At 63.1% G+C, this 14,300-nt stretch overlaps 2 protein-coding genes across 2 annotated transcripts; one reads left to right on the top strand and one right to left on the bottom strand.

Annotated features, from left to right (window-relative positions):
- The first annotated feature begins 3,075 nt into the window (after nucleotides 1-3,075).
- Nucleotides 3,076-9,570, top strand: PGAP3 (post-GPI attachment to proteins phospholipase 3). Its single transcript, XM_061375410.1, has 8 exons — nucleotides 3,076-3,283; nucleotides 4,170-4,267; nucleotides 4,375-4,527; nucleotides 5,463-5,525; nucleotides 6,352-6,413; nucleotides 6,745-6,881; nucleotides 8,384-8,588; nucleotides 9,480-9,570. Exons 1-8 carry the CDS (start codon nucleotides 3,085-3,087, stop codon nucleotides 9,541-9,543), a joined length of 981 nt encoding a protein of 326 aa, XP_061231394.1. The 5' UTR covers nucleotides 3,076-3,084; the 3' UTR covers nucleotides 9,544-9,570.
- Nucleotides 3,705-13,666, bottom strand: PNMT (phenylethanolamine N-methyltransferase). The gene is made up of 4 exons (XM_061375422.1): nucleotides 13,451-13,666; nucleotides 12,489-12,696; nucleotides 10,573-11,013; nucleotides 3,705-3,722 (listed from the first exon to the last, which is right to left on the bottom strand). Exons 1-3 carry the CDS (start codon nucleotides 13,602-13,604, stop codon nucleotides 10,578-10,580), a joined length of 798 nt encoding a protein of 265 aa, XP_061231406.1. The 5' UTR covers nucleotides 13,605-13,666; the 3' UTR covers nucleotides 3,705-3,722; nucleotides 10,573-10,577.
- Between the last annotated feature and the right edge of the window lie 634 nt (nucleotides 13,667-14,300).

Raw genomic sequence — 14,300 nt, 5'->3', positions numbered from 1 at the left:
GCCGAGCCAAGGAAAACACCCCCTTGGCATGGCCAGGAAGGGGGAGCCCCCCCCGGGGAATGGGGTTCGGTTCTCCCCCTATGGCACTGGGGGGCTCCGAGCCGTCAGAGCCAGCAGCCAAAGCCCCAGGTCTGCGCTGCACCGGCCCCACAGCGCGGGTTGGGGATGCCACCGGGTTCCCACAGGCGGGATGGTGGCAGGGCCAGATCCTGGTGGGATCCCGGCTCCATCCCATGGCCTTCGGGCCTGGCTGCTCCTCCATTGAGGATCATTGACCCCGGCAGCTCAGTGATCCACCCTGCCCGGACCCCGATCTCCATGGATGACCCCGACTCCCCAAGGGCAACCCCCAGAGCATCCAACGGAGCCCACCGGCCCCATGCCCATGGGGCCACCCCCGTTGCTCCCGGTGCTGGTCCCGCCGCTCATTCCCAACGCACGGATCCAGGCACAGGGATGGGGTTGGGACTGCGGGGGCACCCTGGTGTGTCCCCAACCGGGAGCTGGGACCCTCAAAGCGGGGCCACTTGTGGGGTGCCGTGAACAGAGAGCACCCAGCGACCCCCAAACCCCCCCAAAGTGCGGGACCCCCCAACACAGGGGCTGCGGCGTCCAACCCCGACGGTCCCTTTGGGGGTTAATTCCCGTTCTCCCCGTTCCTACCCCGTTTCCAACGCTCCCCCCCCCCTCCCGGCCGTTTTGCCGGGCAGGGCAGGGTGCGGCACGTCGAGAATGTGGATGGGAGCGACGGGGACGCACCCACCGCCACCCACCGTGGGGCACCGCGCCCCCCTTCCAACCCCCGGTGGGGGGGGGGCTATGGGAAGGTTTAGGGGTGCTATGGGGGGAACAGGCACCGGGACCCCCAAACTCACCCCGGGGGAGCGGAACCGGGCGGGGGGGCAGAGCCTCCCAGCGCCGTCCGGTTCAGTGCGGGACGAAGCGAGGAAGGGGCGGTCCGGTCACTTTGAACGGAGAAACCGTCGGGAGCAGCGCACCCGGTGCCCCCCCCCCGCACCCCTCCCAATCCCGTCGATCCCCCCCTATGCAAAACTTCACTCAAAGCCCTCCCGCTGTCCTCCCGTTCCCCCCCCTCCCGTTCCCCGTTCCCGGTCGGTCCGGACCCACCTTCAGTGGCGGCGGGGGGGATGCAGAGCGCGGTGAGGAGCAGCAGCGGCAGCGCGGCGCGGAGGCAGCCCCCGGCGGGGATCATGGTGCTCAGTGCGGGCCGCGGCCCATGGCCCCCGCCGGCCGCTCCGGGAAAGTTTGCGGTGCGGAGCCGCCGCCTCCTCCCGCCGCTCCCGGCTCCGCCTCACGGGGCCGCGCCGCGCTCCCGGCCCCCCGGGCGAGGGCGCGTCCCGGTCCCGTCACCCCCCCCCCCCCTCCCGGCTCCTCCGTGCGCGCTCCCGATGCACCGGACCCTTCCACTTCCACCACCACCAAATGCTCGTCCCCGTGACCCCCGGGTGCGGAGGCTTTTGGGGGGGGGGGCATGGACACACGAGCTCTGTCCCTGTCCCCTCAATCGGCCCCGTTTGGGGGTGACGGGCACCGGGGCTGGGGCGGTGATGCTGCTCCTGGGTGTGGGGATCGGGGGGCAGCGCTGGGGTACAGGGACAGTCCTGGGGTACAGGGACAGTCCTGAGGTACAGGGACATGGGAACACTCCTGGGGTACAGGGACAGTCCTGGGGTACAGGGACATAGGAACAGTCCTGGGGTACAGGGACAGTCCTGGGGTACAGGAACATGGGAACACTCCTGGGGTACAGGGACAGTCCTGGGCATGGGGACACTGCTAAGTGACAGGGACATGGGGACACTCTTGGGATACAGGGACACCCCTGGGGTACAGGGACAGTCCTGGGGTACAGGGACAGTCCTGCGGTACAGGGACACCCCTGGGGTACAGGGACATGGGAACACTCTTGGGGTACAGGGACAGTCCTGGGTTACAGGGAGTCGTGAGCATGGGGGCGCTCCTAAGGGACAGGGACATGGGGACACACTTGGGGTACAGGGACACCCGTGGGGTACAGGGGCATGGGAACACTCCTGGGGTACAGGGACAGTCCTGGGGTACAGGGAGTCATGGGCATGGGGACACTCCTAAGGGACAGGGACATAGGGACACTCCTGGGGTACAAGGACAGTCGTGGGGTACAGGGACACTCCGAAGGGACAGGGACATGGGGACACTCCTGGGGTACAGGGATTCCTGGGCATGGGGACGCTCTTGGGATACAGGGATACTCGTGGGATACAGGGACACGGGGACACTCCCAGGGTACAGGGGCATGGGGACGCTCCTGGGGTACAGGGACAATCCTGGGGTACAGGGAGTCCTGGGCATGGGGACACTTCTGGGATAGAGGGATACTTGTGGGATACAGGGCCATGGGAACACTCCTGGGATACAGGGACACCCCTGGTGTACAAGGATATTGGGACACTCCTGGGGTACAGGCACAATCCTCATGGACCGGGACAGTTCTAGGGGACAGAGCCGTGGGGCCACTGCAGCATCACCCCATGAGTCCCCAGTGAGGTGACCGGAGCCGGCGCTTGCTCCCCACCATGGGCACAAGCCCTTGGTGCACCCTCAACCGCTGCTCCCGTTGAGGACGTGGGGTCCCGCGGGAGCATCGCAGCCCACGATGGGGACCCCGCTGTGCCCAGCCCCATCCAGGTCCCCATCAGCCACCTCATCCCCACGGACCACCCGCAGCCCCCAAGGGGGAGCAGGAGCCAAGGGGGTGGCACCGGGGGGCAGGGACCCCCCACTTTGGAACGCGAGCGGCCACCTCGGGGTCCTCGTCCCATGGTCCCCAGCCACACTGCCCCATGGCCCCGGCTGGATCCCGAGCCCCCATCGGCCATAGGGGACCCTGACCCCATCGGCCATAGCGGACCCCCCGGTCCACGCTGGGCCCCGGGGAGGGGGGATATATCCCATGATCCCCTGCGGAAGGTGCCCTGGGGGGGATATATCCCATGATCCTCCGCCCCGCTGGGGGACTATATCCCACCATGCCCCGCGCCGCCCCCGTTTCCGGGCGGTGCCGGAAGCGGCCGGTGCGGGGCGATGGCGGCCTGTGGCGCGGCGCGGACCGCGCTGCTGCTGCTGCTGGGAGCGGCGGCGGCCCCGTCCCCGGCGCGGGGCTCGCAGGGGGACCGGGAGCCGCTGTACCGGGAGTGCCTGAGCCGCTGCGAGCGGCACAACTGCTCCGGGGCGGCGCTGCGCGGCTTCCGCGCCCGGCAGCCGCTCTACATGGGGCTGACAGGTACCGCCCCCCCGCGCCCATTGGCTGCCGCGGCCCGCGCCCGCGGGACACGCCCACTAGGGGCGGGCCTGACGGGAGGTCACGCCCCCCTCCGTGCGGGTGATTGGGAGGCGCTGGCGTGGATTGGGATGGATTGGGGAGCGCTGGGAAGCAGTGGGGTGGATTGGGAAGAGCTGGGATGGATTGGAAGCAAAAAAAGCTGGGATGGATTGGGGAGCGCTGGGAAGCAGTGGGGTGGATTGGGAAGAGCTGGGATGGATTGTGAAGCTCTGAGAAGCATTGAGAAGCACTGGGATGCATTGGGAATCACTGGGCTGTCCTGAGGCCTCACTGAGAGGCTGCTGGGCTAAACTGGGAGGCACTGGGCCATGCTGGGGATCACTGGGCTGTGCTGGTTCTGCACTGGGCCGTGCACGGGCTATGCTGGGGGGCACTGGGGCTGTACTGGGGGGCACTGGTCCATACTGGAGGCTGCTGGGCCATTCTGGGGGGCACTGGGGTATTGTGGTTCAGTGCTGGGGGGCATCAAACCATGCTGGGGGTCACTCAGGCTATACTGGTAGGCACTGGGTCACACTGGTGACTACGGGGCTGTGCTGGAGTCCTGCTGGGGGGTGCTGGGGCTCCCTGGCCCATACTGGAGGGAAGGCACTGACCCACACTGGGGGCCTCTATTGGACCATTCCAGACCCCACTGGGCCCTACTGGGAGCCGCCAGCACCACCTCGGGTGCCCTCCCTATGCCCAGCACCGCACAGCCATAAATCCCCCCCATACCCCAACCTCCTCTGAGCTGCCTCCCAGCCCTCCCAGTACCCACCATGGCCCATACTGGGAGGGACTGGGGAAGACCCAGTACCAGTGATACCCCCCCAATCCCCCATAGGCTGGACCTGCCACGACGACTGCAAGTACGAGTGCATGTGGCTGACGGTGCGGCTCTACCTGCAGCGGGGCCACCGCGTCCCCCAGTTCCATGGCAAGGTGAGGGCAGATGGGTGATGGGATGGAGGGGGGGGATCCCCACCTTTTACCCCCTTAACCCCCCCTTTTTACCCCCCTTGACCCCCCCTTTTTGCTCCCCATTGCAGTGGCCCTTCTCGAGGTTCCTGTTCTTCCAGGAGCCAGCCTCTGCCTTCGCCTCCTTCCTCAATGGCCTGGCCAGCTTCCTCATGCTGCTGCGCTACAAAGCCACCGTCCCCCCCGCCTCCCCCATGTACCCCACCTGCGTCGCCTTCGCCTGGGTGAGATGGGGACCCCCCCCACCCCCCCCTTTCCATCCCTGCGCCCCACAGCGTCGCTTGAAAGGGGGTGAGGGTGATGGGGGGCTGGGGGCTGCCTCTTACAATGGGGATGTTGGGGGTTTCCTCTTGAAATGGGGGGTTATGGGGGGCTGCTTCTTAAAATGAGGATGCTGGTGGGGCTGCCTCTTAAAATGGGGGTGCTGGGGGGGTCCCTCTTGAAATGGGGGGTTATGGGGGGCTGCCTCTTAAAATGAGGATGCTGGGGGGCTCCCTCTTCAAATGGGGGTGCTGGGGGCTTCCTCTTAAAATAGGGGTTTATGGGGGTCTCCCTCTTAAAATAGGAGGTTAAGGGTGGGCTCCCTCTTAAAATGGGGGTGCTGGGGGGGTCCCTCTTGAAATGGGGGGTTATGGGGGGCTGCCTCTTAAATAGGTTAAGGGTCTCGCTAAGGAGGGCTGGGGGGCATGGGGGGCATGGGGTTGGGGGCTTCATCTTAACATAAGGATGCTGGGGGGGGCTTCCTTTTACAATGGGGATGCTGGGGGCTTCCACTTAAAATAAGGGATTATGGGGGTCTCCCTCTTAAAATAGGGGGTTAAGGGTGGTCTCCCTCTTAAAATGGGGGTGTTGGGGGGTCCCTCTCAATATGGGGGTTCTGGTGGGGTCCCTCTTAAAATGGAAAGTTATGGGGGGCCCCTGAAGGGGGTCTGGGGACAAAAAAGGGCTGGGGGGCCAAATGGGGGGGGCTCCCTCTTAAACCCCTAAACCGAGAGTGTTTAGGGGTTTTCTGGCTGAAGGCAGGGTTGGGGGCACAGGCAGGGTTGGGGGGCACAGCCTGGGTTGGGGGGCACAGCCTGGGTTGGGGGGCACAGGCAGGGTTGGGGGTGGTTTGGGAGCAGCTCCTGGTTCCCAGCTCTCCCCCCTCTCTTTCCCCCAGGTCTCCTTGAACGCCTGGTTCTGGTCCACGGTTTTCCACACCAGGGACACGGCGCTGACGGAGGTGAGAGCCCCCCCTTGGGGCTGGAGCGGCCCCTCCTGTCCCCAGAGCCGGGCTGGGTCCTGCTGCCAGCGCTGCGCAGGGCAGGGGCTGTGTGCGGGGCTCGGCTCGTCCATCCCATCCCATCCAATCCATCCCATCCCATCCAATCCATCCCATCCCATCCAATCCATCCCATCCCATTGCATCCCATCCATCCCATCCCCTCCCACCCCATCCCTGTTCCATCCTATCCCATCCCATCCATCCTGTCCCACCCCACCACATCCCATTCCCATCCATCCTGTCCCATTCCATCCATCCCGTCCAGTCCCCTCCCATCCTGTCCCATCCCATCATGTCCAGTCCCCTCCCATCCTATCCCATCCCGTCATGTCCCATCCCATTCATTCCATCCTATCCTATTCTATCCCATCCATCTCATCCCATCCCATCCCATCCATCCTATCCTATCCCATCCCGTCCCATCCCATCCCATCCATCCCATGCCATCCAATCCATCCCATCGCATCCCATCCATCCCATCCCATCCCGTCCCATCCCATCCCCGTTCCATCCTATCCCATCCCATCCATCCTGTCCCACCCCATCGCATCCCATCCCATCCATCCTGCCCCATTCCATCCATCCCATCCGGTCCCCTCCCATCCTATCCTATCAGGTCACATCCCATCCCATGCCATCCCATCCCATCCAGTCCATCCCATCCAATCGATCCCATCCATCCCATCCCATCCCATCCCATCCATCCAATCCCATGTCGTCCTGTCCCATCCTATCCCATCCTGTCCCATCCACCCCACCCCATCCATCCTATCTTATTCCATAGAAACTGGATTATTTCTGTGCTTCGGCCGTTGTCCTGCACTCCGTGTACCTGTGCTGCGTCAGGTGAGTGCTGTGTGGTGTGGGGGTGCTGGGGGGTCCTTCTTAATATGGGGGTGCTGGGGGGCTCCTTAATATGGGGGTGGTGGGTGTTCCTTCTTAATGTGGGGGTGCTGGGGGGTCCTTCTTAATGTGGGGGTGCTGGGAGCCTCCTTCTTAATATGGGGATGCTGGGGGTTCCTTAATATGGGGGTGCTGAGGGGGCTTCTTAATATGGGTGTACTGGGAGGTTCCCCCTTAAAACAGGGGTGCTGGGGGGCTCCCTTTTAAACCATGGATGCTGGGGGGACGATGGAAATGCCCCCTTCCTCCTCCTCCTCCTCCTCCTCCCCCCCAGGACACTGGGGCTGCAGCGCCCAGCCTTAATCAGCATCTTCAGGGCCTTCCTCCTGCTCTTCCTCGCCTGCCACATCTCCTACCTGACCCTGGTCCGCTTCGACTACGGCTACAACATGGCAGCGAACGCGGCCATCGGTGAGGCCGGGGTCTTCTAGATGGAGGTGTGGGGGGGTCTTATATATGGAAGGGCCCCTCAGTTCAAGAAGGACGGGGACCTGATGGAGAGAGTCCAGCGCAGAGCAACTGAGATGATGAAGGGAGTGGAGCATCTCCCTTATGAGGAAAGACTGAGGGAGCTGGGTCTCTATAGTTTGGAGAAGAGGAGATTGAGGGGTGACCTTATTAGTGCATATAAATATATAAAGGGGGAGTGTCCCGAGGATGGAGCCAGGCTCTTCTCAGTGGCAAACAATGATAGGACAAGGGGCAATGGGTGCAAACTGGAACACAAGAGGTTCCACTTAAAGCTGAGAAGAAGACAGAACACTGGACCAGGCTGCCCAGGGAGGTTGTGGAGTCTCCTTCTCTGGAGACATTCAAAACCCGCCTGGACACGTTCCTGTGTAACCTTATCTAGGTGTTCCTGCTCCGGCAGGGGGATTGGACTGGATGAGCTTTTGAGGTCCCTTCCAATCTCTAACCTACTGTGATACTGATGGCACCAAGCTGTGTGGTTCGGTTGATACACTGGAGGGAAGGAATGCCATCCAGAGGGACCTCACACGCTTGTGAGGTGGGCTGATGCCAACCTCATGGAGTTTAACCATGCCAAGTGCAAGGTCCTACACCTGGGTGGGAGCAATCCCAGACACAGCTACAGGCTGGGCAGAGAAGAGATTCAGAGCAGCCCAAGGAGAAGGACTTGGGGGTGCTGGTCGATGAGAAAATGAACATGAGCCGGCTTCAGTGTGTGCTTGCAGCCCAGAAAGCAACCGTATCCTGGGCTGCATCCAAAGGAGTGTGACCAGCAGGTCGAAGGAGGTGATCCTGCCCCTCTACTCTGCTCTCGTGAGACCTCACTTGGAGCATTGTGTGCAGTTCTGGTGTCCTCAACATAAAAAGGACATGGAGCTGTTGGAACAAGTCCAGAGGAGGCCACGAGGATGCTCAGGGGCTGGAGCAGCTCCTGTATGGAGCCAGGCTGAGAAAGTTGGGGCTGTTCAGCCTGGAGAAGAGAAGCTGCGTGGAGACCTCAGAGCAGCTTCCAGTATCTGAAGGGGGCCTATAGGGATGCTGGGGAGGGACTCTTCATTAGGGACTGTAGTGACAGGACAAGGGGTAATGGGTTCAAACTGAAACAGGGGAAGTTTAGATTGGATCTAAGGAGGAAATTCTTTCCTGTGAGGGTGCTGAGGCACTGGAATGGGTTGCCCAGGGAGGTTGTGAATGCTCCATCCCTGGCAGTGTTCAAGGCCAGGTTGGACAGAGCCTTGGGTGCCATGGTTTAGTGTGAGGTGTCCCTGCCCATGGCAGGGGGTTGGAACTGGATGATCTTAAGGTCCTTTCCAACCCAAACCATTCTATGGTTCTATGATTCTGTACTGTGATGCTGTTATATACTGTAATGCTGTGATAACTGTTATATACTGTGATGCTGTGACTCTCCCCCCTATCCCCCCGTGCCCTGACCCCCCCAGGGCTCCTGAACCTGGCCTGGTGGCTGCGGTGGTGCCTGCGGAACCGCCCGCGCCTGCCCCACGTCTGGAAGTGCGCGGCCGTGGTGCTGCTGCTGCAGGCGCTGGCGCTGCTGGAGCTGCTCGACTTCCCCCCCCTGCTCTGGGTGCTGGATGCCCACGCGCTCTGGCACATCGGCACCATCCCCCTCAACGTCCTCTTCTACAGGTCAGGGGGGGCCCTCGTTCGATGGGGGGTTCCTTTTGGTATAGGGGTGCTGGGGGGCTCCCCTCTTTGGTGCATGGGGTGCTCAGTGCCCCACTTTTGACACTGGGGTGATGGGAGCCCCCCCCATTGAAACGGGGGTGCTCAGTGCCCCCCTTTTGACATCGGGGTGATGGGAGTCATCCCCCTCTTGAAACGGGGGTGCTCAGTGCCCCCCTTTTGACATCGGGGTGCTGGGAGCACCCCTCTTTAGTGCATGGGGTGCTCAGTGCCCACCTTTTGACATTGAGGTGATGGGAGCCCCTCTCTTTGGTGCATGGGGTGCTCAGTGCCCCCATTTTGACATTGGGTTCCTGGGAGTCATCCCCCTCTTGAAACGGGGGTGCTGAGTGCCCCCCTTTTGACATCGAGATGCTGGGAGTGCCCCCATTGAAACGGGGGTGCTCAGTGTCCCCCTTTTGCCATTGGGATGCTGGGAGTCATCCCTCTCTTGAAACGGGGGTGCTGAGTGCCCCCCTTTTGACATCGAGGTGCTGGGAGTCCTCTCATTGAAACGGGGATGCTGAGTGCCCCCCTTTTGACATTGGGGTGCTGGGAGCCCCCCTCTTTGGTGCATGGGGTTCTCAGTGCCCCCCTATTTGACATTGGGGTGCTGGGAGTCATCCCCCTCTTTAAACGGGGGTGCTGAGTGCCCCCCTTTTGACATTGGGGTGCTGGGAGTCCCCCCCCATTGAAACGGGGGTGCTGAGTCCCCCCCTTTTGACATCGAGGTGCTGGGGACCCCTCTCTTTGGTACATGGGATGCTCAGTGCCCCCCTTTTGACATTGGGGTGCTGGGGGCTCCCTTCCTGCCCATGGGTGCTGATGGGAGCCCCCCCCGTTCCCTCCCCACAGTTTCCTGATGGACGACAGCCTCTACCTCCTCAAGGCCAACTCGGACCTGCTCAAAGCGGATTAGAGCTGCAGGGGGGGCCCTTTGTGCCCCCCCCGTGCCAAGCCCCCCCTCTGCCCCCCCCACCGGCCCCCCCATTGCCTTCTGAGGTTTGTTCTTCACCCCCCCCCCGTGCCCCACATCTCCCTTTGGGGGGGGGGCTGTGTGTGCATTGGGGGGGGCTGTGTGTAATGGGGGGGGCTGTGTGTAATGTGTGGGGCTGGAGCGGTGCCTTGGGGCTGGGGGAGCCCCCCCCCCCAAACCTGAGTGTTCTGTGGGGTGTGAATAAAGATGAGTTCCAATCCAACCTGGCCTGGGCCTGGCTCTTGTTCCCCCCTGTGCCCCCCCCCCCCCTCCATTGCACCCCATGTCTGTGCTGTGCACCCCACAACCCCACGTCCTGCACCCCATTTCTCTTGCTCTGTGTACCCCTGTGTGTCCACCCCATTCTTACTCCCTCCTAGCCCCCACTGCAGCCTCCCTGATGCCTCCAGCCCCTATGGGTAACCCTGCACCTTGGGCTTTATTTGGGGGCAGTGGAGGCCCCACATCAGTGTTTTGGGGTGCTGGGGGGTGTGGGAACCCCCCTCATTCTTCCAGTGGCTTCTGTGCATTGGTGACAATGATGCTCTCAATGTCTTTTGCACCCCATTTCTCTCACCCTGTGTGCCCCATATCCCCCCCCCATGCACCCCATACCCCCCCATCCTCACTCTCTCCTGACCCCCTGTACCATGCACCTCAGGCCTTTATTGGGGGGCTCAGGGCTCAGTGCTGGGGACAGGAAGAGGATGGGACCCCCCTCATTCTTCCACTGGCTTCTGTGCATGGGTGACAGTGATGCTCTCAATGTCTTTTGCACCCCATTTCTTTCACCCTGTGTGCCCCATATCCCCCCCATGCACCCCATATCCCCCCCATCCTCACTCTCTCCTAACCCCCACCACAGCCTCCCACATCCCTGACCCCCCCCTGCAGCCCCCCATCAACACCCCCCTGTACCATTCACTTCAGGCCTTTATTGGGGGGCTCAGTGCCCAGTGATGGGGACGGGACCCCCCTCATTCTTCCCCCACCTTCTGTGCATGGGCGAAGAAGACGCCCTCGACGTCGTCCACCCCGGTCCTCAGCGCCGGGGGCATCGCGTAGGAGCGGAGCTGCCGCAGCTCGAAGCCGGCCCCGCTCAGGGCCCTGCGGACGTCGCCCTCTCCCAGCGGCAGCACCGGGAGCCGCGCCGGCCCCGCCACGTAAAAGGACTCCCCGAGGGCCCCCAGCAGCACCGCGTGGCCCCCGGGCCGCAGCAGCGAGGCCGCGTTCGTGAGCGCCCGGGTGAAGGCGGCGCGGTCCGGGCTCACGGCCTCCAGGCAGAAGGCGGAGAGGAGCGCGTCCGCCCGCGGCTGCAGCGGGGCCCCCAGCGGGTCCCGGCGGTGAACGTCGATGGGGAGGATCCGCCGCAAGCGGGAGCGGAGCCGCCGCTGCTTGTCCTGCCAGGGCTCCCTGGGGAGGGAGGGGAAACGGGGGGGTTAATGGGGAGAGGGAGGGGAGGTGGGGATGGGGATGGGAGGGGATGGGGATGGGGATGGGGATGGGAGGGGATGGGGATGGGGATGGGGATGGGGATGGGGATGGGATGGGGATGGGGATGGGATGGGGATGGGGATGGGGATGGGGATGGGGATGGGGATGGGGATGGGGATGGGGATGGGATGGGGATGGGGATGGGGATGGGGATGGGGATGGGGATGGGATGGGGATGGGATGGGGATGGGATGGGGATGGGGATGGGATGGGGATGGGATGGGGATGGGGATGGGAGGGGATGGGGATGGGGATGGGAGTGAATGGGGTTAGGGATGGGGATGGGGATGGGAACGAATGGGGATAGGGATGGGAGGGGAGCGAATGGGAATGGGGATGGGGTCCTGCAGGGAGCAGCCTCGTACCTGAAGGGATGTGGGAATGGGAAGGGATGGGGATGGAAGGGGATGGGGATGGGAGCTCATGTGGGTGGGGATGGGATCCTGCGGGGAGCAGCCTGGTACCTGGAGGGATGTGGGGATGGGAGGGTATGGGAATGGGAGGGGATGGGGATGGGAGCTCATGGGGATGGGAGCTCATGGGGATGGGGATGGAGATGGGGATGGGAGGGGATGGGGATGAGGATGGGAGCAAATGGGGATGGGGATGGGAGCTCATGGGGATGGGGATGGGAGGGGAGCGCATGGGGATGGGGATGGGGATGGGATCCTGCGGGGAGCAGCCTGGTACCTGAAGGGATGTAGGGATGGGAGGGGATGGGGATGGGAGCTCATGGGGATGGGGATGGGGATGGGGGTGAGGATGGGGTCCTGCAGGGAGAAACCTGGTACCTGAAGGGATGTGGGAATGGGAGCTCATGGGGATGGGGATGGGAACATACAGGGAGCAGCCTGGTACCTGCAGGGATGTGGGGATGGGAAGGGATGGGGATGGGATCCTGCAGGGAGCATCTGGGTACCCGCAGGGATGTGGGGATGGGAGCTCCTGGGGATGGGGATGGGGATAGGATCCTGCAGGGAGCAGCCTGGTACCTGCAGGGATGTGGGGATGGGAGGGGATGGGGATAGGATCCTGCAAGGAGCAGCCTTCTCCTGCCAATGATCCCTGTGGGGATGGGGCACTGTGGGGTTCAGCCTGGTACCTGCGGGGATGTGGGGATGGGAGCCCATAGGATTTGGGGTCAGGATCCTGCAGGGATCAGCCCCCAGGATGTGGGGGCTGTGATCCCATGGGACACAGTGGTGCAGGAGATGTGTGTCCCTAGTGTCCAAAGGGATGTGGATCTGCGATCTCAAGGGATTTAGGGACGCCTTCCCACAGGGACCAGCCCAGCATCTTCAGGGGCATGGGGCTGGGATCCCATAGGATCCCATGGGATGTGGGGACACGCTCCCACAGGACACCCCCCCCCCCGGGCTCCCATGCAGCCCTACCCGCGCCCCTCGATCTTGCAGACGTGCTGGATGAAGGGGCTCCAGTCGAAGGTGCCGGGGTCCCCCCGCGCCCAGCGCCGCAGCTCCTCCCGGTTCACCGCCAGGTAATCGGTGGCCACGATCTCCTCGAAGTGGTCGCAGGCGCTGAGCAGTTGGTAAATGGTGGGACCCGAGCCCACGTCGATCAGCGTCCGCCCATGGATCTCACCTGGGGAAGGAGCTGGACGTGATGGGGTCCCACCCCAACACCCCAACATCCCAACAGCCCAACATCCCACCCCAACATCCCAACAGCCCAACAGCCCAACATCCCATCCCATCACAGCATCCCACCCCATCATCCCATCCCACCCCAACATCTCAACATCCCAACATACCATCCCACCCCAACATCCTAACATCCCATCCCAGCATTCCACCCCAACATCCCAACATCCCCTCCCACCCCAACATCCCAACATCCCATCCCAACATCCCATCCTAACATCCCAACATCCCATCCCATCCTATCCCAACATCCCATCCCAGCATCCCATCCCAACATCCCAACACCCCAACATCCCATCCAACCCCAACATCCCATCCCACCCCAACATCCCATCCCACCCAACATCCCATCCCATCCCAACATCCCAGCATCCTATCCCAACATCCCAACACCCCAAAATCCCATCCCATCCCATCCCAGCATCCCATCTCATTCCAACATCCCATCCCAGAGCCCTGTCCCATCCCACCCCAACATCCTCTCCCACCCCAACATCCCATCCCATCCCAGCATCCCATCTCACTCCAATATCCCAGAACCCCATCCCATCCCACCCCATGGGCACCACAGAGCAGTTGGGAACCACCCCATCGAGTCCCCCCCACCCCACCCCACGGGGCCGGGATGAACCGGGATGAACGGCGATGGGAGCTGCCCCCGCACCCCCAGTCCCGGGGTCCCCACGGGCCCTCACCGGTGCCGAAGGTCTCGGCGAGGCACCGCAGCTTCCAGGGCACCACGAACTCCTCGGAGGTGAAGTCAGCGCGGGGGGGGCCGTAGTTGTTGGCCAGGTACGCGCGGGGGTCGAAGCGCTCGTAGCCCTCCCGCAGCGCCGAGAGCCCGCTCATGGCCGCGGCTCCGCCGCTCCCCGGCCCCGCAGCCGCCTTTTATCCCCCCCCGGTGCTCATCCATCCCCGTAACCAGGTTAGAGCCGGGGCCCCCGGGGCCAGGGATGGGGCCGGGCGCCAGCGAGGCCGGATGCGGCCCCGTGGAGATAACGCGGTTCTATTGGAGCCGGGGGGTTTGGGGGGGGGAGCATCCAGGAATCCGGGTCCATCCCTGCGGCTGGGAGTGGATGTGGGACCGCGGATGGGGCTGCCCCAGGGGTGACCTCCCCTCTGTGGGGGGCCCCGGCAGTGGGGATGGTCATGAGTGACCCATGGGGTGGGGATGGGGATGGAGGTGGGAAGGGGGGGAATAGGGAGAGGATGGGGATGGGAATGGAATAGGGATAGGGATAGGGATAGGGATAGGGATAGGGATAGGGATAGGGATAGGGATAGGGATAGGGATAGGGATAGGGATAGAGATAGGGATAGGAATAGGGATAGGGATAGGAAGGGGCTGGAATGGGGGAGAAGATGGGGATGGGATAGGGATGGAGATGGGAAGGGGTTGGAATAGGGGAGAAGATGAGGCTGGGGATGGAATAGGATTAGGAAGGGAATGGAATGGGGAGAAGATGGGGCTGAGGATGGGATAGGGGTGGAGATTGGAAGGGATTGGAATGGGGAGAGGATGGGTCTGGGAATGGGATAAGGGTA

This window comes from Neopsephotus bourkii, unplaced genomic scaffold, assembly GCF_033783945.1.
Source record: "Neopsephotus bourkii isolate Nb327-2 ecotype Australia unplaced genomic scaffold, CSIRO-AGI_Nbou_v1 NB_191, whole genome shotgun sequence".
In the NCBI taxonomy this organism is placed as follows: domain Eukaryota; kingdom Metazoa; phylum Chordata; class Aves; order Psittaciformes; family Psittacidae; genus Neopsephotus; species Neopsephotus bourkii.
The sequence above is the reverse complement of the archived record's forward strand: the minus strand, read 5'-3'. Positions and strand labels throughout refer to the sequence as shown.